This window comes from Xenopus laevis, chromosome 4S (genome assembly GCF_017654675.1).
Source record: "Xenopus laevis strain J_2021 chromosome 4S, Xenopus_laevis_v10.1, whole genome shotgun sequence".
Taxonomy (NCBI): Eukaryota; Metazoa; Chordata; class Amphibia; order Anura; family Pipidae; genus Xenopus; species Xenopus laevis.
The window spans coordinates 96,862,742-96,888,870 of NC_054378.1; the positions used below are offsets into that span (position 1 = coordinate 96,862,742).

The window sequence follows — 26,129 nt, forward strand, 5'->3', positions numbered from 1 at the left end:
TACAGCTGAGATTGTATAAGCGGGGAGCTTGGAATGGAATAAAGTTCTGGTTACTATAGTGTGAAATATGATGTATTTTCTTCGTTATGTGTGTTTCATTCATTTGTTTAGTTCACTTTTTTAGAAAATACTGCATCACTGAAACACAAATACAAGAATAAAATTGTACTTGATATTTAGAAACAAATTTATGGATAAAAATGTAATTTAAAGATATTTATATATAATCAGCGATTCCTGCCATGTCTGGATTACAGATGAGCGTCTGTAGGTATCTGAAAATGAAAAGGGTATCATCACTAAGCAATGCTTTATATAAAAGGGCTGTCCACACCTCAAAGTTCAGGTGCCCACTCCCTACACAGATGGTAGAACCCTGTTTCTCTGCTCCACTGATAGCATTACATTGCATTGGAATGAACTAGGCATTTCTCCAACACGAGAGTGACATTAAGGTAATATATTAGTCTAAGAAATGAATGAAACGGCAACAGCTTTATATTCACAGATTTCTGCACTGCAACCAGCACACCTTATAGGTTTTTATGCAGTTGTTTTGCTTCTGCCCTCACGGCAGGGAATGGAAATATATGGCTAATTATATACAGATGGTTCCACGTCTATACAGTCAAGTGACTTTTTACAGCCAAGTTTCTCATTAATAATTTCCGCTGAAGATCTAGTGAATTTTAGGGAGCAAGTCAACCAGCAGTTGTGTTTAAATTTCCCGACTACTGATTAACGAACAGAGCCAGCTTGGTTCCCTTCTGTATTCTTTGATTTGCACAGGAGCTGTGTTTTTATTGGCAGGGCCCAGTTACCAACTAGATAAAACTTGCACAAATGCAGGAATATCAAGGGGAAACCAAATCCTTGTCATTTATATGAATGCTCATTTTACTGAATATTTGCAATGGTTTAAGTCTGACAATAAAATGGCAATTCCAGATATTTGAATAAAACTGTGGCTCTGTTTTTAATTTGGTACAACGTTACATGTTTTACCCTGCAGTTTCCTGCCTTTAAGTCACTTGTTATTTTATCCACAGGGCGAGCGCTACGCAAGGCTTCCAGAATAAAATAAGCACTTTTTTTCATGGCTGCATTCCTCATATAAGCATTTATTGTACTATATTGAGGCTGGCTGTAAGAATGACTGCAACAGGCTAATCACACACTGTAAATAGCGGAATGCCTTCTAGACAATGGTCTCACATACACATTGGACAGAACCCAAGTTCCCTATGACGCCACATATACAGTGAAAAGATAGGTATGTTATATATGTAACAATACGTATTTTTAATATGGCCCATCAATCCTAAAGCGGTCACATTCCATGCTGGTTAGTTTAAGAAAACTTTTCATTAACTGTAACCCAAACTGGAATACCCGCTGACATTTAATACTGATCTGCCCATGGGTTTTCCAGTAGGATCAATGCATTGTGGCTATCCAAACTGCCCAACACCTAGCTGACTGCCCTGCAGGCCAGAAAATACAGGTATAGGATCTATTATCTGGAACCTTACGGACATGGGTTTTTCCAGATACAGAATGAAGTCTGTAATTTGGATCACCACAGCTTAACTGATTTTTTTTTTTAAGATAAAAAAATAATTTAAACATTAAATAAACCCAATAAAATGGTTTTGCTACCAATATATATTTATGCAGCCTAGATACCATCAAGTCAAGGTACTGTTTTATTATTATAGAGGAAAAAAAATAACATTTTTGTTTTATAGAATTTCAAATAATTTGATTCAAAAGGGAGGCAGCCTTTCCACAATTCAGAGCTTTCTGTGTATTATGTTTCCGAATAGGAGATTCCATACCTGTAAAAGAAAATCAGCCTGGGTGCAACAGTTTTAAACATATCTTTCTTGAGGACCTCAACATCTGCTGTTGGATGACAAACTGTTTTTAGGCTATAGCCCAGGGATCCCCAACCTTTTGAACCCATGAGCAACATTCAGAAGTAAAAGGAGTTGGGGAGCAACACAAGCAAGAAAAATGTTCTTGGGGTGCCATATAAGTGCTGTGATTGGCCATTTGGTAGCCCCTATGTGGATTGTGAACCTACATTGAGGCTCTGTTTGGCAGTAAGTCTGGTTTTTATGAAACCAAATATAGCCTCCAAGCTTGGAATTCAAAAATAATCATCTGCTTTGAGGCCACTGAGAGCAACATCCAAGGGGTTGGAGAGCAACATGTTGCTCACGAGCTACTGGTTGGGGATCACTGCTATAGCCTATAATTACCTAGTTCAAATAATTCCAAAGTAATAGGTATGGTGCATATGAAAAACAGTGGCAACATCAGCAACTACAGAGTGATATGTTATATCTAGAGAAAATGATAGAGCTTCAATATGAAGCTACAGGCCATACTGACCTAGACAACTGAGAATGCAGGAGAGATATCAGTTACACATCTCAGTTTATCTATCTGACATCTATCTTATCCACCTCCTCATTTCACACGTGACACAATGAGATTAGATAGCATGGGGGGGGATGTTCCCACTCTGCACTGCTTTCTCTTTGTATCGTCATTCCAGGAATTCAGTGTTTGTACTGAAATCCAAATGACATATGAAATATATATGTTTAGCATTTAAGGGAACAGTTCTAGCATGCTTATATAAATGGTGCTATGATAAAATATAACAAATAATAAAATTTATTGTTAGAGAGAAAATAAACAGTTTTCTCCCTGTATATTACATCTTATATTTCCACATCTATATTGTATTTTATTGTTCTATGGTTATTTAGTGCAAAATGTATTATTTATCCCAGAACAAACAATATTTACACTAGGAACAGTGGTTGGCTACAAAGTTTGTTGCTGATTCTTATCATCCTTAATACTTGTACCAATAAGCAATTTTAGACTATGACACAAACCATATAAGTGCATTTCTTAATGGATTTCTTAATAATGACTTACTTATATAGAGTCAAACTTGGGGAATACACACTGTGGTGTCCATACAAGGGATTTGTCTGAAGTATCTGGCCAGCTTGACTGGTTTTAAATATTTGATTAATTAAACAATGCATGTTTTTTTTAGGGCAGAGACACACGATGCAATTCCTCTTCGCAGGGACTTATTTCCCCTGCCTTCCCCCCGGCTAGAATGAAATCCGTCAATGGGATAGCACTCGAATCGTTTTGTTTTCCGATGTCGCCCAAAGTCTCCTTGTGAGGCAAATGAAGCGCTCCTAGTTCCATCCCACCAGAGATTTACATTCTAGCCGGCAGGAGGCAGTTCTGGGAGATTAGTCGCTCTGAAGAAGAGGAGGTTTGTCGCCGGGGTGACTAATCTAGCCGAATCTGATCGTGTGCCCTGACCCTAAAGGTGGAGGATTTTTCTTAGATTTTCATAGATTATCTGGCCTGGCAGAGGTCCAGAAGATAAATGTGGCCATACACAGGTGACTAAATGCTGTCAACGTATTATGCGATGTGTTTGTGGCCCTAGATATCAGGCATATGTCAACTGTACAGGTCTGAAGATCCCACCAGACGAGGACCACATAAGCATTTGCCCATGGATAAACAATTCATCCCCATTTGGCTCACTATACTGCACAAACTAGATCCACTCGTTTACTATGTTTGCACAGCTTTAGAGTGAATGGACTTCAGAGAAGATGAGTGCTACAGTAGATATGGTGGAAAGCTGAGGACAATTAGAGGAATATTTAGAGAGAGAGAGAAGAATAGTCATTACAGCCATACTGCTGAGAGACAGGTTTTTCAATTGACGTTGAGAGAATATTTAGAGGCAATGAAGGGAATAGCATCACATCAATCAGCAAAATGTCAAGCTCTGAAGTTCTGCTACTATAAGAAGAAGAGCAAATATCTAAGTATATTTATACATGCACACCCAAGTGTGACACTGTGAGCATTCATAAAGTACATTCCTTGTCTCAAAACAAAATAACAGTGTGACTGAAAGGTTGTCCATTGTTGGATGAACACAACAGGGATAGGCACAGAGTCCAGGAGCTTCCACCTGATTTAGAACACTTGGACTGTTTTTTACTTGTTGTACAGCTAAGTGTTAAACTATCTTACTAACAAACTTTAAAGACCAAGTAAACTTGGTTATGCCACTGGGTTGAGGTAGTTCATATTTGTAAAAATGTATTTCCAAAATCTAGGACTTTTAGATTTTGCTATAGGACTCAGTAACTTTTAGTTATGACACTGCTAGTGGTTAAAGCTTTCTGACTTTTCAATGGGGGTTTACTCTTACCATACAGAAAACCAAATATATTTATGTGTGTGATATGGTATATATTTTAGATGTGTCAGTACCAAGAGAACCACTCAATTTTGAACACTGTCCGTAGTTCTTCAGCCCAAACAAGAGAGGAATGTGTATATATTGCAAAAGGTCTTCCCAAATGCCTTGAGTCATGATGTTCTCATCGTCTGAGTTGTCTCATTTGAGTTGTCTCACAATGAGGCAATATTATTCTGCAATTGTGGCAAGTCAAGCAACAAAGGGATGTGCAACCCTTTCATTCCTAAGGGTAAGGGCACACCTGGAGATTCGGGGTGATTTAGTCTCCCGGCGACTAATTGCCTCTTCTTTGGGACTACTAATCTCTTCGAACTGCTTTCCCGTGTCTTCTGCCGTCTTTAATGAAAAAATGCCTGCATCAATGCACTCGCGCTCATTTCCGAAGTTGCCCGAACTTTCCTCACAGGTAAACTTTGGGCGACTTTAGAAATCGAAGCGCCGCGAGTGCATTGGCACAGGCATTTTTTTTTTTTTCATTAAAGCTGGCAGAAGACACAGGGAAGCAGTTCGGGGAGATTAGTCGCCCCCAAAGAAGAGGCGATTAGTCGCCGGGCGAATAAATTTCCCTGAATCTCCAGGTGTGCCCTTACCCTAACTTTTGACCATATATACTGTATATTTAGTTACAGAAAAGAATGATCTTACTCAAACACAAGGAGCACTCACAAGTTGATCCCTTCAGTGCTTAAATACCTAAGGAGATGATGCTGGGCTAGAGTGACATGAGTGTAACCTTCAGAAATCTTGTGCTCTGCTCTGTTAATAAGTTTGTGGCTCTGGGTGTGTCAAGGATTTTGACTATTCTCAATAGTCCTCCTCATCCAAAATATACAACTGTAAATTATATTCATGCTCACAGTAATGAAGTCAGAAAAATGAAGGGCATCCAGAGTTAAAACAGCAAGAGAGCTGTTCTTCATATTATTATTGTTTCTAAAGCAACAAATATCAGAGGGTGTAAAATTGATTGTCTCATAATTTTTGTTTTTAGTGGAATCCAAAATCCCATAGAACTGAACAGAGAGTGGTGGAATTTCACTCTAGTGGACTGTGGCGATTTCTAACTTCACTCTTTGATAAATATACCCCAAAGTTTTCTGGCCCTTGGTGCCTACTGTACTGGGAAGTCACTAGAATCACTTGGTCAGCAGTTTAAGTGTCAAAGATACCTGCTCCTGTATCTGACCTATATTACCTATATTATTAAGCATATCCTAAGCCTAACCTTTAATACCTGTGAACCACATTCAAATGTAACAAGAGCTGGGGAGCAACACAGGCATGAAAAAAGTTCCTGGGGGTGCCCACTATGTGCTGTGATGGGTCCTATGTGGACTAACAGGCTACAGGAGACTCTGTTTAGCAGTACCCCTGGTTTTTATGCAACAAAACAGGTCTCCAAGCCAGAAATAAGCACCAACTGATTAGAGGCAACTGGGAGCAACATCCAAGGGGTTGGTGGTTGGTGATTAACATGTTGCTCATGAGCCATTGGTTGGGGAATCACTGTCCTAAGGTACACTCTGAAGCAGAATTGTTTTGTATGTTTAGTAGAGTAAACCAAAAAATTGAAAAAAAAAAAAAACATCAGCTAGAAATGATCCCAAGCTAAAATACTGAAATTATAAACGGAGAAAAGTTTGTTTTCTCTGCAAAACTTTAAACTGGTACACTGTATATGGATGGGTTAAAACATACTGACTGATTGACTAGAGTGACTAAAAGTTACTAGGCTGGACTATTAGATATATAAAAAGGCTAAGTTGCCAAACACAGCTTTTTCTACCACCTAAGAAGTCCTTCTACTATGGAAAACAGCAGCCACAGCAGTGGTAGGAACAACCCCTAAATGTGCACAGAGACACACTTAAAAGCTACATCAGCATTATTAATTATTAAAAACAATTTAGGAGGATCATTTTGAGGTATACAATAGTTGCCTTTCAACCATAAGAAGAACATGATGCTAACTGCCCAACAGACCACTGCATAAAGAAACAACATGATAGCACCAGGTGCCACTTCATTCACTTCCAGTTTCATTTTGAAATTAGAAAATTTTGTAAAACTTTGAGCTAAAGATATGTAGTATGGAGAAAGATTGGTACAAAGCATTTCCAGTTCTCCCATATTTCCCCCAGAGCCTGGAATACGAAGAAAGAAATTTCCCCATTAGTAATGCAATTTAGTGAAGGAAGGATTACAGGAATAAATCAGCAGTAGGATTTCCACATCGAATGTATCTCTTTAGCACTTATTCATGGGAAACAATGGCATGTAATTCATGCTGATCTCTTTGTGTTACACTGTTTGCTCAGTCTGTCTGGTCAGAGATAATTAAAACCTTAAGTAAAAAAAGCAACGCCTGGGTTTTAAAGCTAATCACAAATTTAAGGTCACGTATTCAGTGCAATTTGATATGAGCTGCTACAGTTCTGATTGGTTACAAGTTGGTTTAAATGCTGCGACTTTCTACAGGATGGTTCTTGCCCCACTTCAAAGCTAATTGCACTCAGACGCACAATAATTCTCTCCAACGCAGAGATCTAAGACACACTTCATGCAATTAGGCAGCAATGTCTCAATTGTTTTCTATTAAAAAGTCTGAAGGCAGAACAACTTTGGGCCGTATAATTAATTATCAGCACATTTTGCTTCACATATATATACTGGGTAGCATTTTGGAATTGTCTAAATCAAAAAGAATGACAAGAGAAAATAATTTGATACAGATATATATATACAGTATATACAATACAATACAGGGAAAATTTACATGCGTTTTAGTTTACATTTTTAGCTTTTATTCTTTCTTATAGATTATGAGCATTCCTTATGTTTTCTGTAAATAAACACAATAACTTTTTCTGGCATGGCTGCTCTCCTGACTGCTTACCCTTTAGACCCCTAAGGACAGTGATTAAGCAAGCCCAGAGCTATGGCAGAGAGCACTGCTTTTTATTGTCCCGGGTTAAAGGTTAGCAGTATAGGTCAAGACAATCAAAAAACCAAACCAAACCCAAATGGTACCAGGGCCTATAAATCATGGTTCAGTTTTGTTTACTTCTATAGTCCGTTGTAGTAAAGCTCAACATCAGAGCAGGCAACAAGCAAATGCTTAAGTCCTTAGCACAAAATCATCAAGGACTACAGCATTATGCAAATTATCAGGAAGTGCTTATTAAGTTATCAAGCTGCTTAACATAACCCAGAATCAAAGAATAACCTAGAATCTGGTATTATGTATAGAAAAGATATCTATCTTTTACATGGTGGGAAATCTCTAAAACATTAAGGGGCACATTTACTTAGCTCGAGCGAAGGATTAGAATGAAAAATACTTTGGATTTCGAAGTATTTTTTTGGCTACTTCGACCATCGAATTGGCTACTTCGACCTTCGACTACGACTTCGAATAGAACGATTCGAACTAAAAATCGTTCAACTATTCGACCATTCGATAGTCGAAGTACTGTCTCTTTAAAAAAAAAAACTTCGACCACCTACTTGGCCACCTAAAACCTACCGAGCACCAATGTTAGCCTATGGGGAAGGTCCCCATAGGCTTCTAGGCAATTTGGGATCGAAGGAAAATCGTTTGATCGATGGATTAAAAGCCTTAGAATCATTCGATCCGATCAATCGAAGGAATTGCGCTAAATCCTTCAACTTCGAAATTCGAAATCGAAGGATTTAACTTCGAGGGTCGAATATCGAGGGTTAATTAACCCTCGATATTTGACCAATAGTAAATGTGCCCCTAAGGGCCTTATTTATCTAAATAAAAAACGTCCAACCAAACTAGAATCCACAATGTGACCTTATTTATTAATAAAAAAGCACAATGTAATCGGATCTGGGACAAACTCGATAAAAGTTTTTTTCCCAAATTGTTAAATTTTTCTGGCTTGTTCCAGAAAACTCCGAATTTTTGGGATTTTTGCCTGAAAAGTCCAAAATATTTTTGGACTAATTTCAGCACAGACCACAGAAACTTACAAATAGGATAGGGACCTCTCCCAATTTACTTATATACAACCTCGGCAGGTTTGGATTTTTGGATTCCGACTTTTTACATACTCTTGAGTATATTAAATTGCGAAAAATTTTAGGTTTTTTTTCTACTAAAAATTTGGATTTTATAATAAAAAAATATTAAATTTTTTGAGATTTTGGCATTCAAACTTTTATAAATAAAAGATAGGTCTGTACCAAATGTAGACCTATTTGGTGCAATACAGAACTCCATCTATATTTTTTTAATGAAACCTCTAATATTAAAACTCAAGCTTTACTCAGTTTACAAGAAGTGTACCAAGGTAAGTCCCTTTGGTCAGGAACACATTGAACAAACAACCACTGGAATCTTTGAATGGCAAAGCTCGATATCAACTACTGGAAGCTATCCCATCATAATGCCCATTGTTTGAGACTGGGTCTTCCAGTCCAGTTTTAAAACTAAAGGAGGTCTTACCTCATGCACTACAGTGGCTCAGTCAGTGCTTTTTAATGAGACGGGCAGGCATCTCCTGAGAATGGAAACACTTCAAAGCCTTTCTTTGGCTTAGTTGGCCCAACTAAGGCTTAAATTTATTATCTGGAGGTTAGAAAAGTTAACACAGCTGCAACACGCGCCTTCAAAAGAAACCACAGGAAGCCGGAATTTACAAACCTAACAACTCATGTAATATTTATTTATATTTTACAAATATCTAAAATACATATTCCCCCATTATAAAGCCACAACATTTCTGGCAACTAACATTGCAACAATTCTTAAACTTGAATGCTGCCTGATCAACGGGAGGCCCAGGGGTTGTATGTGGTCCTACAAGAACTATGATACCCTCCATAGGCTTTTCCGCAGTATGTAAATTCAATGTTGGACACAATTCACCTGCATATCCCCTGCCTAGTGCAAGAAATACCAAAAACCATACATATTTCCCTTTTTAAAAAACATGCAAAATTAAATACTCTACTCAGTGAGCTAATGTTGAAGGAGGGGGTACCCTGCACTCTTGCGGCCTCCAGAATGAAACAGAAAAAAAGAGGATTCTGCTTGAAGAATAGCATCATTTTAAGGCTGGTGCTACATGCAGCGCATATGCTATAATGGCAATTAACCCCTTCCTTGCCTGTACCCGGATACATTGAGCTGGCCAGGTGCAGGCACATAGGGCTGAAATGCAAACTCTTGAAATGGAAAGGGTTAATTCTTGTCATGGGAGTGGATTCTAGGCCTGCAGGCTGAGATCTGCTATGTGTGGGACTAGCTCTAACGTTTAGGGAACAAATGGGTAAACCCCACAAACTAATGTATTTGACACAATAAAGGCAAAGGCCTCCATGCTTGGAATTACCCATGTGTGCTGTCTGCATACTCTTTCCCGTATATCAATGGGTCATAGAGTCGTAACGAGGAGGCACCTGGGGCCATTACCCATTATAACAGCTGCCAGGGCACATGCTCAGATTTGGGGAGATTAGTCACACGGCGACAAATCTCAATTTCTTCGGGGCGACTAATCTCCCCAAACTGCCTCCCGCCAGCTAGAATGTAAATCGCTGGCGGGCTGGTACTCGGAGCACTTCGTTTTACGAAGTCGCCCGAACTTTGGAAAACTAAGATCTTGAGTGCCATCCTGCCGGCGATTTACATTCGCCGTGGGGATGTCACTCGGAGCAGTTTGGGATATTAGTTGCCCCAAAGAAGAGGAGATTTGTCGCCGAGCCACTAATCTCCCCGAATCTAAGCGTGTGCCCTGACCATTACTGAAACTAATTTTTCTCAGCAGGTCCAATGATAAGAAATATATCAACTAATGTATCGATTGAGAACAGTTTAGAGAATTGGCAACCCTCCCTCCCAGAGCTGATTCAGAATAAAATATGAAGGTGAAAATGTAACTTTAAACTTTAAATAGAAAGTAACTGGAAAAAGTAATTAATGAACTGTCTAAAAAGAACTGGACTGACAAGTATTGGAAGGTGAACAACCCCTTTAACTCTCGATTTTATGTTATGCTGCAGTCCAACACTATCACACAAGTAAGATAGATGACTTCATAACACAGTGGGGGTCATTTATAAACTTCGCGCAGGGCAGATTGGTTCGCAAAGTGAATATATTTGCCCTGCGCATGGTTATATTTATAAAGCTGAATAAGAGGGTGCATACAGAATTGCGAATTTTTTATTCACAATGCGAATATCTAAAGGGGCTTTATAAATATGTCACAATTCGCAAATTGCGAATCTTTATGCGCACACTCTGCGACTCAATTACGCCACAACTTTGGTGGCGGATAAATTATTCGCAAAACAGTTTTGCAAACTGCGAATTTAACGCTATTTTCGCGCACAACAACCTCGCACATTGGGTGCGCTCGCGCAAACTACTGTCTCATTTGCGCGCCATTTGCGAAAATTTATTCACACTGCGAATTCGCAAAAACCGGAAAGACGGGCAGAGCAGTGCAATATATTAGCGCTCAGCAAAAAACATGCGCAATACAACCATTTGCGAAAAATATGCGCTGCGCGAACTTTATAAATGACCCCCAGTAACTTTTGCCATATTTACTACCTACAAAAGATAAAACCAAATAGATCCGTGATGTGTTTGCTAAGGTCTCAGTGAACAATTACAGTCATCACTGGATTAGTTTAAAGATATGTGCAAATTTGCTAGAGGGACAAATGAAAGGTGAAGAGCGTGGGTGGTTCCTCTTGGTTAATCCAACCCAACCAGTTTAGTGACATGAACTACATAAGAGGCCTGGGGAAAAGTGTATGACAAAAGAACTGAACCAGAACAACCTGATAGAACCAAATTCAGGCAATTACTTGTTAATGATTTTAACTTACAGCATCCATAAAGGGTTGCCAACACTTTCAGTCAAGCCTTCATGGCTTAAGCTTAATGGAATGTGGAACACCAAAGCAGACGCACACTTTATTATTTAAATACATTCACAGCCTGGGTATTTGTAAGAGGCAAATTAAGTACAGAATGAAACTCTATTTTTCACTTTGACAAGCAATATCTATTTGGACACCTCCCATCATCTTTAACAAGTCCATAAGTGGCTGAGTGTGTTTAAGAGAAAAAGTAGTTAAACCACATCTGTCAATAATGACATCACTTGTATAGCAGCACTGATATAGCTATGGGTGTATTCATTATTCATCAATCAAGCTGCATATGTACAGCGTAAAACAGATATTCTTAAAGGGACAGGAAACACCCCTTTTCAACATGAGCTCAATGAATACAGATAGTGCTGAACATAATTTTTGCCTATTTTTTTTTTAAATACGAAATATATATATTTCTTTTTTGAGGGGGACTAAATAATAATATAAACCATAGCATCTCAGCACTTCATGTTGCTTCCTGGTCTTTACAGAACTTCAGAAGAGCTGATAAAACTAATTACCAGTCCAATGAGAGGCTCCTGGTAATGTGATGTTCAAAGGCTGCTGCTTATATTGTCAAGGACAGCTTTGAACAATGAACAAATTCAAAAGAAAAATTCAACAGTACATAACCTGTATATTGGTAGGCAAAACTACGCAATTAGTAACTCATCAAATGTAATACATAGTTCAGGTGCACCAGCCCCACACCCTCAGTTGGGGGAGCAGAAAACAATATATAGCAACACCAAAATGGAGTTGGCAATCAAAGAAAAAACTCATAGGTCACCAGAAAAAAAGGTTAAAAAGAAACAAAATTTTGACACACATCTCATGCCTGGGGGGATCTATGTGATTATTGTGAATGGCTACTCCATTTTGGCGTAGCTCTGTTTATAACTGCCCAGTTTATAAAGAAAGGGAATCAGTGACAATAGGCAAACTTTCAAATTAGTAAAGGCAAAAAATTACAAAAATATGGATTTTGCATCAATCCAGCATAACTATGGTAAATTGGCTCCCTTTGCATTCTCTAACAATTAATGCAGATCAAATACTTAGTTTTAATTGTGACAATTGTAATGTTTTACAAAGGAAAGTCTTTTTCGGAAGATTTGTTGTTCAATGTAGTGAATATTTAACCATGGGAAACAAATCTCTCCATGTGCCATGGCCCTTACTACCACCTGTATGGGGTTAAAGCACACACTATTACTTGTCACAGCCTGTAGCCTCTCTTATCATTCAAAGATTTTAAAAAAATGTAAGAAACTTTGATTTTCCGTGTCATTTTCTCATGTGAGAATATTGAAAACACCTATGAGAGCAAGCAGTTAGCGTGTCAATCAAATGACAGCTCAAATTGACAAAGTTCCATTTACCCTAGATACTGTATATGATATAATATCCTGAGTTTGTAAACTATTGGTCGGTGTGTAGGAGAAAGCCAAAAACACACTTTGTGGATGGCAAACTATATGATTATAGCGAAGAAAGTAACATGATACAGATCGAGAAAAGCTGGAGGTGACTTGATCAACTAGGAAATAATAATAACTCAAAAGAGTGAAATTTACAAGCCACAAAGTCTGACACATTCCATGTATGACTTTCACCATACAACCCGTATAAAACTGGGATATTCAGATCTCACATGAACCACAGCAAAATTGCCAGGAACTTTATTGTAGGCACATTAAAGGGATCCTGTCATCGGAAAACATGTTTTTTTCAAAACACATCAGTTAATAGTGCAATTTCAGCAGAATTCTGCACTGAAATCCATTTCTCAAAAGAGCAAACAGAATTTTTTATATTCAATTTTGAAATCTGACATGGGGCTAGACATTTTGTCAATTCCCCAGCTTCCCCTGGTCATGTGACTTGTGCCTGCACTTTAGGAGAGAAATGCTTTCTGGCAGGCTGCTGTTTTTCCTTCTCAATGAAACTGAATGTGTCTCAGTGGGACATGGGTTTTTACTATTGAGTGTTGTTCTTAGATCTACCAGGCAGCTGTTATCTTGTGTTAAGGAGCTGTTACCTGGTTACCTTCCCATTGTTCTTTTGTTTGGCTGCTGGGGGGGAGGGGTGATATCACTCCAACTTGCAGTACAGCAGTAAAGAGTGATTGAAGTTTATCAGAGCACAAGTCACATGACTTGGGGCAGCTGGGAAATTTACAATATGTCTAGCCCCATGGCAGATTTCAAAATTGAATATAAAAAAAATCTGTTTGTTCTTTTGAGAAATGGATTTCAATGCAGATGACAGTATCCCTTTAAAGGCAGAGACACACGTGGAGATTCGGGGAGAATCGCCTCTTCTTCGGGGTGACTAATCTTCAGGAACTGCCTTCCCACCGGCTAGAATCGAAATCGCCAGCACTCAAATCGCTTCGTTTTCCGAAGTTGCCTCAAGAGGTCCCCGAATCTACACGTGTTTCATTGCCTTAAAAGCCGAAAATTTATAGAATGTCTAATTTATAGTTTAGAAGACGCATAAGTAAGCATATTGCACAGACCCTTCCAGAGGCGGCCATGTTGAATTGTGAAAGCAGTCAGGAGATCACTGGCAAGTGAATAATGATGCCCTGGAGAATTTAAAGAATTCTCAGCTAATCATTACAAACATTTGTTCTGATGACTTTACTGTTTATATATGTTCTAACCGAGATGGATCCTAAATCTAAACAATCCCCCCTTCAATCTCTAACTCCAAAGAAACAATAAATTACACACTGGAAAAGCACCTTTCAAAATACATTCTAATTTAAGATCAATGATTTGCCAAAGGCTTCAAAGGAAGTATGCAGATGCCGATAAAACTGGTCTTTCCTTCTGAAGAAGGACCCGTGTTTTAATAGCTGGATTTAAAAGGAAAGTCTCGACTTTAGGGACCCTTGAAAGCTGTGAACAGAGAGTTTATACAATCAGTGCAATATGTTATTACCAACTTATAAATCAACTGAACATTATATTGGGATAAAAGCATCCACTCACAGTTGAGTTATCCCTTTACAAGTGTAATTCAATCACTTATCGGATATAGAATCTTCGAAAACCAATGCAAAATAGCCTAAAAATTCCCCCGGCACCTTTCCATTCATGAGCAAAGTTTGCTTTAAGTTATACTTGTCATTTGTTTGAGTATCAGTTCTATAGTTTAACAAAATATTTGCCTTAAAAAATTACTATCATTCCTTAGAGAAAAATCTCTCGCTCGTAGTGACGCAGAGAGGGGGATTAGCGTGGGACTGCCCCAGGGTCCATCTCAAACAGCTGCTGCAAAGAGGGATGATCTATAATAACCCCTTGTTATTCATTCTACTGATAAACAAACCTATTATTTGCCAGCTACTGTACTTCATCTTCAAGTAAACTGGCAAGTACTGCTGGACAAATGATTTAGTATGGTGTAAATATGGCATAAAAGGGATTCTGATCAGACATGTATAAATATCTGTTCTGTACCGTGCCCTCATATGGTTACCAGGCAAACGTTTCCACCAGAAAACTGCTGGTTTTTATCAGAGTCCATCCCAGCAAACTAGTCCCCTTCTAGAAATGGAATCAAAATGCTTCTATGGCATGGTTTTACTCAACCACACATGTAATGTAGTTCAGCAGGGTAAAAAATTAACCCTTCTGGGAAAGCAGTAAAAATAAATGAGATAAACCACCATATTATAAAACAACTTCATCTTGCGAGACTAAAGGTTTATTATTTTTCACTGAAATTTCACTTTAAGGAATATTTTTTAAGAGCCTATTTCTCAAGCATGACTCATTGTATCCTACACTGCCCTAGCCAAGCATTACACCATGACCATTTCATAATTATACTGCGAAATATGTTGGCGCTATATAAATTCATGTTAATAATAATAATACTGCTGAGACAAATCCAGTTCATAGTCCTTCTTATAAGAACTTTGCTGAGTACCAAACCCCTCTGAACGGCTTAACTCAATCCCCATAGCTTTGAGGGTAAAGCATTCTCTAACCCATCATGTGATGGAATTTATTCAGTCTTTTTTTTTCCTTCAACCAGCAAATAATGACACTGTAGTATATGAAAGGATCGCTCATTGGGACTAAGGCTTGCCATGGCTTGTAGACTTTTAGAATGCGGCACTGATATGTAGACACAACTCTGTACACATCAATAGCAAGTTGAATGCACCAGCCATATTCGATCATTCCTGTATACAGAGTCTATTCTATTATTCTATTATTAACCACTGTGGGCACTGAGTCTCCAACACATGGATATATATATATATATATATATATATATATATATATATATATATATATATAAAAGATTCCTCTGCACTCAACCCATTATCAATATATTTAAGACAGAGACATTTTGTGCATACTGCTACTAAAAAATGCCTTACCCTTTAAACAACACAGGGATTGTTTGTCCATATATTGCAATATATTTAAGCTGGCCAACTACGTCAAAGTCATCCCATATCTGGCCAGTCCTACGCTTAATTGTTATCTGATTGATTAAGAATGCAATTGCTTAATTATACATTTTACAAAGGGACTAAGTTTTACCTGCAACTTACTTGCTGCTTTCAAAGTAAAACTCCCAAACTTGGCTGCCCTTTTATTAGACACCAGTGGGATCACCTGACTATAGCTGGGAGGGGTGACTTCGCCACCTCAAACCAGGCAAAGTAGATCTTCCTCAATCTTCTGTCACTTACATCATATCCAGTGTGCCGAAAATGCATTAAAGTTACAAAAACGCAAAGATTGCTTGCAAAAGCGCAAGATCACTAGTGTATTTTTGATAGGCACAAACGAACGCTAGCGCAGCTTTCACTAGTGAAAAGTCGTCATTGTTCCTCGCCCAGGGCGTAACTTTGCTTATTATTGAATTAGCGCAGTGGTAGCAAATTTACACCTGGCAAAGTGGTCGCTGGTGACAATTCGCTAGTGAATCTGCCCCTTCGTATCTTCCCAAATCCCAAACCCAACTTTCTAATTAACTGCATTTATAAGCAGATCCTGTTATATAAACATTAAGGCTGGGCCTAAGAAATGCTACTAATTGTTTTTCATTTCAACAAGAGCACAGACATAAATAAAGCAGACTGCTGTGTACAAGCCCCTGGGAGAGAGACACACGCTCCCATGAAAGCTCAGCTCCATTATCAGCCAGCAAGGAAACTCATTTGGTTGATGTTACTCCACTTTAAAAGTGACATGTTGAGCCAAGAAAATTTACCCTCATCCCAACATTTAGTTCACTCGTGTTCTGGATCTTTTCATCACAGTACAATGATACCGCTAGTAAAAGTATAGCTCATGTCAGACTTGTTGAGAGAGACACTTAAGGGCTTATTTACTAAAGCAGGCCTGCTGTAATAACCCACAGCAACCAATCAGAGATCTCATTTGTATTATTCTGTTTATAGAATCTGCTAACAGCAAACAGCTGATTGGTTGTTATGGGTTACTGCAGCTTGTCAAATGCTAATAAGTCCTAGATGGTTAAATGCTCTGCCGTTTTCTTATGATGCCCTTTTATTTTTAAATCTCAAACATATTGTAAAAATGCTGTTTATCGGCCTAGGGTACCAGCGCATTTATTACAAGATGAGTGGCACTAAACACCATGCCCAGCAAGCCTTAGTTTTTTTATGAATATCAAACTGTCTGTCTACACTGGGCTAACAAATAGCCAATCAAAGCTGCAGTGCCAAAGTTAGTCTCTGGGTTCCTGTTCCAAAATTCCATTCTCAAACCTTTTTGGAATTAAGGCCCCCATACACGGGCAGCTTATTGGTCCGACGGGCTCCCCAATTGATATCTGTCAGAAAGTCGGGCAGATCTCGATCCGGCAGGTTAAAAAATCCCTTCAGATCACATCTATGAGTCTATGCGGTCCCGTGATCTGACTGCCTGTATTGGATCCATTATGATCCGATCGTTGGGCCCTAGGGCCCACGATCGAATCAGCCAGATATTGCCCACTTCAATGGGGGCATATCGGAGAGAGATTTGCTTGTTTTGGCGCCAAACAAGCAGATCTCTACGTCTATGGCCACCTTAACTCAACGAAATCTTTCAGAAACACATCAAATCTGACACAAGATTTATTTTGAAGGGGTCCTCCAGCGGAAAAACTTTTTTGCATTGTGAAAGAGCACATGATTCTGAGCAATTTTCCAATGCACATTCATTAAAAACCTCCAAAGTTTTTCAGTTATTTGTAAATGTCTTTGCTACTAAGGGCAGAGGCACACACTCAGATCCGGGGAGATGGCACTCGGTGCGCTTCGTTTCCTGAAGTCATCCGAAGTTACCTCATGAGGAAACTTAGCCCTGAAAAGGCTTATTTGTTTATCTATTTCTGTTCGTTGGGAACTCTTGAAACAATGTAGCAGAAGTCTCCTTTAGGTCTGTTAATCAGCTGGCTTCTGCTACACTGCTTCAGGAGTCAAGGCCAGGAGTGAAGAGATTATACAAAGCCAGACAGATACTGCCTTCTATAGCATTTACATTTAGAAACAACTTTAAAACCATTTAAAATTGTGCAATTAATGTATATGGAAATGGAATGACAATACTTTTTTTCACTATGCAAAAATAAATTGGAGTTGGGGTCCCATTTTATCACTAAAAAGTGAAAGGATGCACGCCACCGACCTGCCCATAAAAATGGTTGTACAGGTATGGGAACCACTATCTGGAAACTCATTATCCAGAGAGTTCTAAATTAAGGAAAGGCAATATCCCATAGACTCCATTATAATAAAATAATCCAATTTGTTTTAAATGATTTCCTTTTTCTTTGTAATAATATAACAGTACTTTGTACTTGATCCAAACTAAGATATAATTAATCCTTATTGGAAGCAAAACCAGCCTATTGGGTTTATTTAATGTTTACATGATTTTCTAGTAGACTTAAGGTATGATGAACCAAATTACGGAAAGATCCATTATCTGGAAAAACCCCAGGTCCCGAGCATTCTGCATAACAGGTCCCATACCTGTATATGTTTTTATTAGACTTTATTCATTACTAATATTTGACTGGCACACACAGTGGTATACAGAGAAGTACTTGTCTTTTCTAAATCACTTATATTTCATTCACAATCATATATAATAAGCATTTTAACCAAAGGGCCAACATTCATGAAGTGCATCAGCATATTTGTCTCAATCTCACATCTGGTTGAGTCCCCAGTTTCCTCTATAGACAGAGGCTTCATACGCTGAGCACTTGCACCATTTCCTTCTCCCTGCAACTGCACAAGACTGCATCTGTGTTAGGCAATAACGGGATGGGTAACACTAAGGTAGTGACTATGAAACCACTTCAGTAGCGCCATTACGGTAATATTTAATGACATACATTTCCACTGACATAAAGGAGATGTTATTGCCTCTTATCGTTCTGCTCGAAAATATTATACAAGGTGCAACAAGTGCTTCATGGGAAGGAAACTGCACCCTATCCACGCTTATTAAGGAAATCCTTAGTTCAACATCATTTTGCTCATCAGCAAGTGATTTGTTTTTCTTGGTCATCTGAGTTCTGGATGTAATAACTGCCCCCTGTGAACCCACATCCCCTACTGATAATATTCAGCATTGTTTCAAATAATAATAATAACTAATAACTAAAAGTCGGGTGTTTCCAACCATTTGTTGAGAAATTTGCTTCCAAATTAATCGGCTGGTAGGACATCAATTTGTACTTGAATATCTGGAACCTGCATCCCCAGATAGCCAAAAACTGTCATATGCTAGTGGCCATAGTTCTACTAGAGTTGGAAAGATATCTCTTGGACCTGTCATGCTAAAAACCTACATCCCCAGATAGCCAAAAACATGGGAAGCTGGAAAAATTAGTTCTTCTATAGCTGGAGGGTCATCTCTTGGACTTGGCATTCTGAAACCTACATCCCCAGCCTAAAATTGTCATGGGATGCTGAAGCTGTAGTTCTACTATGGCTGGAGAGACACCTCTTGGACAAGAAACCAAACACCACCTATATTCAATAAAGGACCACAGAAAATGTTGAAAATTATGAAATGTTATAGAACCACAACTCCCAGAGTACCTCAGCAGCATTCAGTGGAAGCTGAGTGTTGTAGTCTAACTACAATTGCAAGCTGCACGTTAGTCATCTGTATTATAAAATGATTGTCCATTTCTCTTTACTAGTTTTTCCATTGCTGCAGCCCCTCTTTCAAAAGGTATGCCACTTGGCAATCATGCTTACTTACTGGCCATACTTTCAGTTAGTGGCGTAACTAGATATTACTGGGCCCCACAGCAAATTATTTTTCAGGCCCCAAAAATGTCTAGAGGTTGACTTTTTTTATTTAAAAATATATAAAATATATGAATATATATTCATATATATATATGAATTAGGGCCTCATGGAGCCCCTTTACCTCCTGGGCCCCCCTGCAGCCGCTGGGTCTGCTTGCTGTATAGTTACACCCCTGCTTTCAGTTTCTGAAAACTAGTGGAGCAAACATTCCTAAGCAGGACGCGTAAACACGGAACTGCTCAAAGAGGAACTACAGCCCATCATACAAACTCCAGATTGTGCAAACGCACAGAAAATGGCTCCTTTGTCTTCCCCCAAAACGTTCCACCCAAGAAGGCACTTTTTGACAGCCCTGCCTGTCTCTCGGCTGCAACATTAAAGGCAAGGGTTCTAATCAAATGGCAGCGGTTAAAAAGGAAATAAAACTGCTGCCTTCCTTTTATTGCTGAAAGCCTGTGTAACAAGAACAAAAATACAATTCACAGCTCGGCAATGTCTCTCATTTACTGGAAATGTGTCATTCTTCTTCTCATCTGGTCTGTGCCTCTTCCTCCCCTAATTATTCATATTTATTCATATGCCACAGATAACCACGCAAGGGGGCTTGGCTTTTAGAGTTTTGTGCAACCCATTAGATTGAATATTTAGTCCTATTTATACCAATGGCAACCTTTATATCACATCTAACCTTGTGATCTCAGGCACTCCAGCTGTTACTATACTACAACTCCCAGAATCCTTGGGGTCTGCTTCTAATCAAGCCAAAATATCACCTCTGGTTGGCAATAACCTTCTCCTTCTATATAGATACATAATAACTTTATTTATTTTCCTAGAGCCGTCTATTACAATAATCTCATTCTGTATGGATACATTGTATTTATCCACAGCCAATTTCCACAGGGCTCAGCCAATGGCAAAAGACATGTACCTGGAAACTTCCACCAGTTTGTAACAATCTAGTGGCCCATCAAAGATTTTTTTTCCCATGTCTTTTACATTAAGCAGACTCATTTTCTGTCATTTTGACAGGCGACATTTTACCTCTGATTGATTAGCCTCAATTACACACGTCTCAGGGCAGTGTTTGTAGAGACGGGTGCCTGTCGGTAGTTGCACATAAATAAATCTTGCTCCGCGGGGAAGCATTCCTGATTCGTTATACCAGTGCTGCTACTCCAGATGTTATTGCTCCACAATTCCCAACATCTCATCAATAGCCAAAGGCTGCCACTGGGGGGGGGGGGGTCTGAGAGTATTAGTGCACAAACATCTATAGGGTCACAAGTTGGCCCGCTATAAATATGGCTTTAATAGTGCCTTGTGATCCCTGCTACTAGCAACAACCCCACTGCAGCTTTTTTTCTTGCCCAGACTGAATTCCACAGAGGTTGCCAAGGTGAACCAGTCAAAAATCCACAGGCCCTATCTGAGCTTCCATAAGAACAACCCAAAGATCAGCAAAGTTCTTGTGGCCCCCACAAGTGTTTCTAAACGGCAACTGTAATTCCCAGCACTGATAAGGGTCAGGGATGCGGTTAACTGCATGTTACAGCTGAAGGGCAAAATATCAACTACAGACTACCCCAGTTACACTGCACAGAAGAGAGACCCTTCAGAATACCTTAGTACCTATAAGGACTTTCCCATCATATATATCTAAGGAAAGATAAACTAATGCTCAAACCATCCAATCTGTCCCCTCCAAGGCTATATGTCTGCACAGGTTAGAATGACTTTAGTAGAGGACCCTTTTTAATTTATAAATCCCACCAATGGTCATTTAGCCTATTAGTTATAACTGACACAGTTATTGTGGGCCCCTGATCTGAACACCACTTGTATTAAGGTGGCCATAGACGTGCAGATTTACCTTCATATCGGACAAACGATCGTTCGGTGCCATCTCCAGACCTGCCATTAACCATTCAGATCAAATAAAGTAGTAAAAGAACAGATCAGACAATGTTCTGCCCCTGACAGCAATCGTACGAAAGTTACGTCAAAAGCTGGTGACATTCTCCCACTAATATCGTCACATAGGGATGCATCGAATCCAGAATTCGGTTTGGGATTCGGCCAGGATTCGTCCTTTCTCAGCAGGATTCGGATTCGGCCGAATCCTTCTGCCTAGCTGAACCGAATCTGAATTTGCATATGCAAATTAGGGGTGGGGAGGGAAATTGCGTGACTTTTTGTCACAAAACAAGGAAGTAAAAAATGTTTTCCCATTCTGACCCCTAATTTGCATATGCATATGCAAATTAGGATTCGTTTGGATTCAGGGGTTCGGCCGAATCCAAAATAGTGGATTCGGTGCATCCCTAACGGCAATACATGCAGAGATATTATTATAAGTAGCCAGCAGAAATTTTCTAACCTGTCCGATCAACTAAACGACCGATCAACATCTCACGAAAAATATCAGGACACTCCACGAAAATCGTACAAAATGGAGATTCGTACGAACAAATCTTTGCGTCTATGGCCAGCTTTAGGGCCCAGGCAGATGCTGGCCATTGAAATTGATTCTTGTAAGCATATTAGAATGGGAAGGCTATTAAGCACACCCCAAGAACTTGCAATCTGCATAGAAAAGCTTTTTTTTTGTACTATACAAATTCCTACATTTTCCAATTTTAGTTACTGACCTCCAGGTCATAGTCAGAGGATGCCGGGAGTTGGAGCTGGTTACCTGTAGGGATACAGGCAGGGCATAACTGTTGTACACATGAAGTGTGTGAGTGCAAATGCAATATTTCAGAGAATGCTGGGAGCTGTAGTTAGATCTATAATTCTACACAACCGTATAGACAAGCACATGAGTGAGCAGGACACATGAATGGTAGTAGGACTGTGTGTGTGTGGCTATATGGAAATAAAGAAATACAGGCAGTGTCAGACTGGCCCACCGGGAAACCAGGAAAAGTCCCGGTGGGTCCAGGTTTCAGTGGGTCCTCCTGCTGTTAAACATTTGGCCTATTTCATGGCCATTCCCTATTTTTATGAGAACAAAGAGGCTAAATATATGGAAAAATAGATTAAAGCATGTAAAGAAAAGAGACTAGGAGAATAGAGGCTGAGTGAGTAGAGGAAGAAAAACAGTACTAGGAGTGGGCCCCTAGTCTAAGATGAATTGGTGGGCCTCTGGTCAAAGGTTTTTGGGTGGGCCCCTGGTGTCCCAGTCCATCACTGAATACAGGGACCAGTACAGCAACAGATTTGATCATTTCACCGGGAACTCACAAACAGTAAACTGTGACACCCTCAGGTGCTTTTCATATTGATGGGCATCTTGGCATAAGCCCCAGGCAAGGGCACCTGTACTGACTCACCGTCACAGCACCGCATCCCCAGGAGCAGGACACACAGCCCAAACACAGCCTGCACCCCCATCTCCTCTCCACATCCACATAGGAACCACTAGGCAACGAGAATGGTAAAAATCCAACAATATCCGATTTTCAGAATGCGATGTTGCGCAGTGTACGTCCAGCCATTAGACTATTGCGCTTTCACTGCGACTCTGCTGCATTTATCAGTAATTCCAGCGCAAGCTCCAGGATGCTCCCAGCAAGGTCAGTGCAATGAGTTTGTCAGACTTCAATGATTTCCGTCTCCCAAATCCCCTGGCCCCCCTCGGTGTACTTCGGGCTTGAGCAGCAGTTCTCCGGCTTCTGTCTTCCCCTCCCTTCTCGAGAAGATGCGACTTGCGAGCGTTCACTTTTTGCCCCACAAAGAACCGCCTTTCCTGGGTGGGTCTGTGCCGCGACAGTATCTAGTCCGAGACGCAGGCGATCGCCCTCCCCGGGTAGTTTTTCCACAGGCAGGAGAGAGAATCGCGTTTAAGTGCCCAGAGGTAAAAGCGCAGCAGCAGCAGCAGAAGAGCCAGAGGATAAGCGCTGGGACTGAGCTGAACTTTACTCGCGCAGGACTGAGGGGGAGGGAGGAGGAGCCAGAGGGGCAGGCGCACGGGAGGAGACAGACGCACACACACACACTTCTTGCTGCAACTTCTGAGGCTCACTACTTCATACTCTTCCTTTTCTTTCTTTTTAATCACCATTTCTGGCACAATGCACTGGCTTTCACCCTCCTGGCTAATCTGACTAGGTAGCAGTGGAGACCCTTTAAAAGCCGCCCTAAGACTGAGCAGATCTATCCATGTATCCATTCATCTGTCTAATCACCTATCTAGCATCTACTCAGTGGCACAACTAAATGTTACTGGGCCCCACAGCATATTCATTTTAGGGCCCCACACCCCAACAAATAAAGAGGTTGTCCTTTTATCAATTAATGTTGAAATTGCTCATCAATTAGAGCCTCATGGGGCCCCCTATACCTAGTAGAGTAACTATAGAGATAGCAGACCGCTTCCTCTGCTTCCTCTATAGATAATAAGAAAACCACCTCCTCCCCAGCCGCTCTCTTACCTGTGGCGAGGAAGGGGGACTCAAGTCAGCACTGAGTGGGCAGGGTCAGGGTGGGCAGAGGCGGGACAGGATGGGAAGTGGGCGGGAGGATGGGGATTGGAGTGCGCCAGGCCCCTCTGAAGGTTATATTGCAGGGGGCCCTGCCCACTCTAGTTATTCCACTGCCTATGCCTATACAGGGTCTGCTTCCTCTGTAGTTATGCCCCTGCATTTATCTATATAATTATATAGCTATTTATCTATCTATCATCTACTTATCTATCTAATTATACAGGTTCGGACTGGCCCTGTGGGACACCGGGAAAAAACCCGATGGGCCCTGACCCTCATGGGCCCCCGCCAGGCAAGACCACCTCTCCCAATATTCGGATTCTACAAAAAAAATTGCGGCGCCATCTGCACATGCGCACCAAGCAGCACTATTCACGCATGCGTGCCGAGCAGCGCCTTTATGCATGTGCGCCACAGTAGGGGGGCCAGAGGGGGGCCCTGGACAGCAGTCCCGGTGGGCCCCGGGCCCCCCAGTCTGACCCTGTTTATATATCTAGTTATCTGTCTACTATCCATCATCTACCTAACTATGTAATTATTTATCTATCTATCTATAACCCAGTAGAGAACCCAGGCTTCCTTTTCACACTGCCAATAATAATACATTTAAGTATAGAACCCAAAGGGATGTGGCAAATCCATGATTCTCCACAAAAAATTCTCATCAATACCAAACCAAATCCAACCCTGATATTGCAGATTTGACCAAAGTCATACAATTGCATTACCTTCAGTTTTCCTAGAATCACATGAAATGTAGAGGGTTCTAAGGATTTGGCTGAATCTGAATCCTGCAAAATGTGCTGGAATTCAATATAAAATAGCAGCCAGGGGGAACACCCACTATGGATTACACCCCAAGATAATCAAACATCTTACCTGGATTATTTTCATCCTGAAGATGAGGGGCAATATTACGCCCATAGACTATGTACTGTAGAAAAAAAAATCACACTGTTTGGAAATAATTTAGCAAAAAAAAAATGGCCATTGACTTCAATCCATTTTGCAAATTTTCTGTTGTTTCTCTAATTTTCTGTGAATCGAAATGGGACAGATTCACCCATCACTAAAGATGAATACATAATAATTGGGCCCAGAGAGTTAAACAATCCACTGATTTGCCTTGTATATTTGGCTTTCCCATTTTCTTTTGCAGATGATTTGTAATAGCCACATGCTCACAGACTGGAGCCTATTAAATAGACGATGGTATACAGAATGCACATGGGATGAATGGCTAGACTGAATACTATAATATACTCAGTTTAGTATGTGTTCCTCCAAAGAGAGCCATGACTGAAGTCAAAAACCTTCTCATCACAGACATTAGTGAAGACATGGATACCCAGGATATACTATTGGTTCCCAAAGGATAGAGTGTAACCTAGCAGCAGACCATAAATTGGTGAGTATGAGACCAAAACAAAAGCAGGTTGCGCATCTAATGATCAGCAATGCTTTTTCTCGTGAAAAATGTTTTTTGTTTTAAGAATGCAGTTGCATCATCATGATGCAAGGTATTAAAATGAAAATTTGGATTATGATGTCACAGTTCGGCATCTGTGGAACAGCTGGACAGAATGTGGGCCATAAATTAACTTCCCTTTACAGCTTACATCTAAGGACTGTCCTATCTCATGTGCCAATACGTTAGAGTCCTGCACGGGTCCATTTTTTGGAACCCGTACCAGTACCTGACCCGTACCCACAACCTGCAATCCGGACCCGCATTCTTACCCGCTTGGACCCGCTACCCGACCCGTAAGTACCTTATCCGCTGACCATCAAGAATCAGGAAGTGCTGTCATTGTAAACCGGAAGTGACATCATCAAAAGTAGGCGTGATCAGAATAAAGGACTAAAAGTCACTATTGAGAAGACCCACGGCCTGACCCATGACTTGCAAACCCGCAGAACCACGACCTACGTCTATACCCGCACCCGGAACTTCTACCCGCAACCCGCAGGGTACTGCAGGTTTTTGCAGGTACCCGACCCGCTGCTGGACTCAGTGTCGGACTGGGGCACCTGGGGCCCACCAGAGAACCTGATCTGAAGGGCCCCTCCATATACTTACGAAAA

The 26,129-nt window shown here is 40.2% G+C and overlaps 1 protein-coding gene across 1 annotated transcript in view; it reads right to left on the reverse strand.

Annotated features, from left to right (window-relative positions):
• The window catches only part of notch2.S (notch 2 S homeolog), a 99,684-nt gene extending 76,193 nt beyond the window's left edge, over nucleotides 1-23,491 (reverse strand). Inside the window, exon 1 of the mRNA XM_018261160.2 lies at nucleotides 22,893-23,491. Coding sequence (XP_018116649.1) covers nucleotides 22,893-22,953 — 61 coding nt within the window. The 5' untranslated portion in view covers nucleotides 22,954-23,491. The remainder of the gene's footprint in view (nucleotides 1-22,892) is intronic.
• Nucleotides 23,492-26,129: the final 2,638 nt, after the last annotated feature.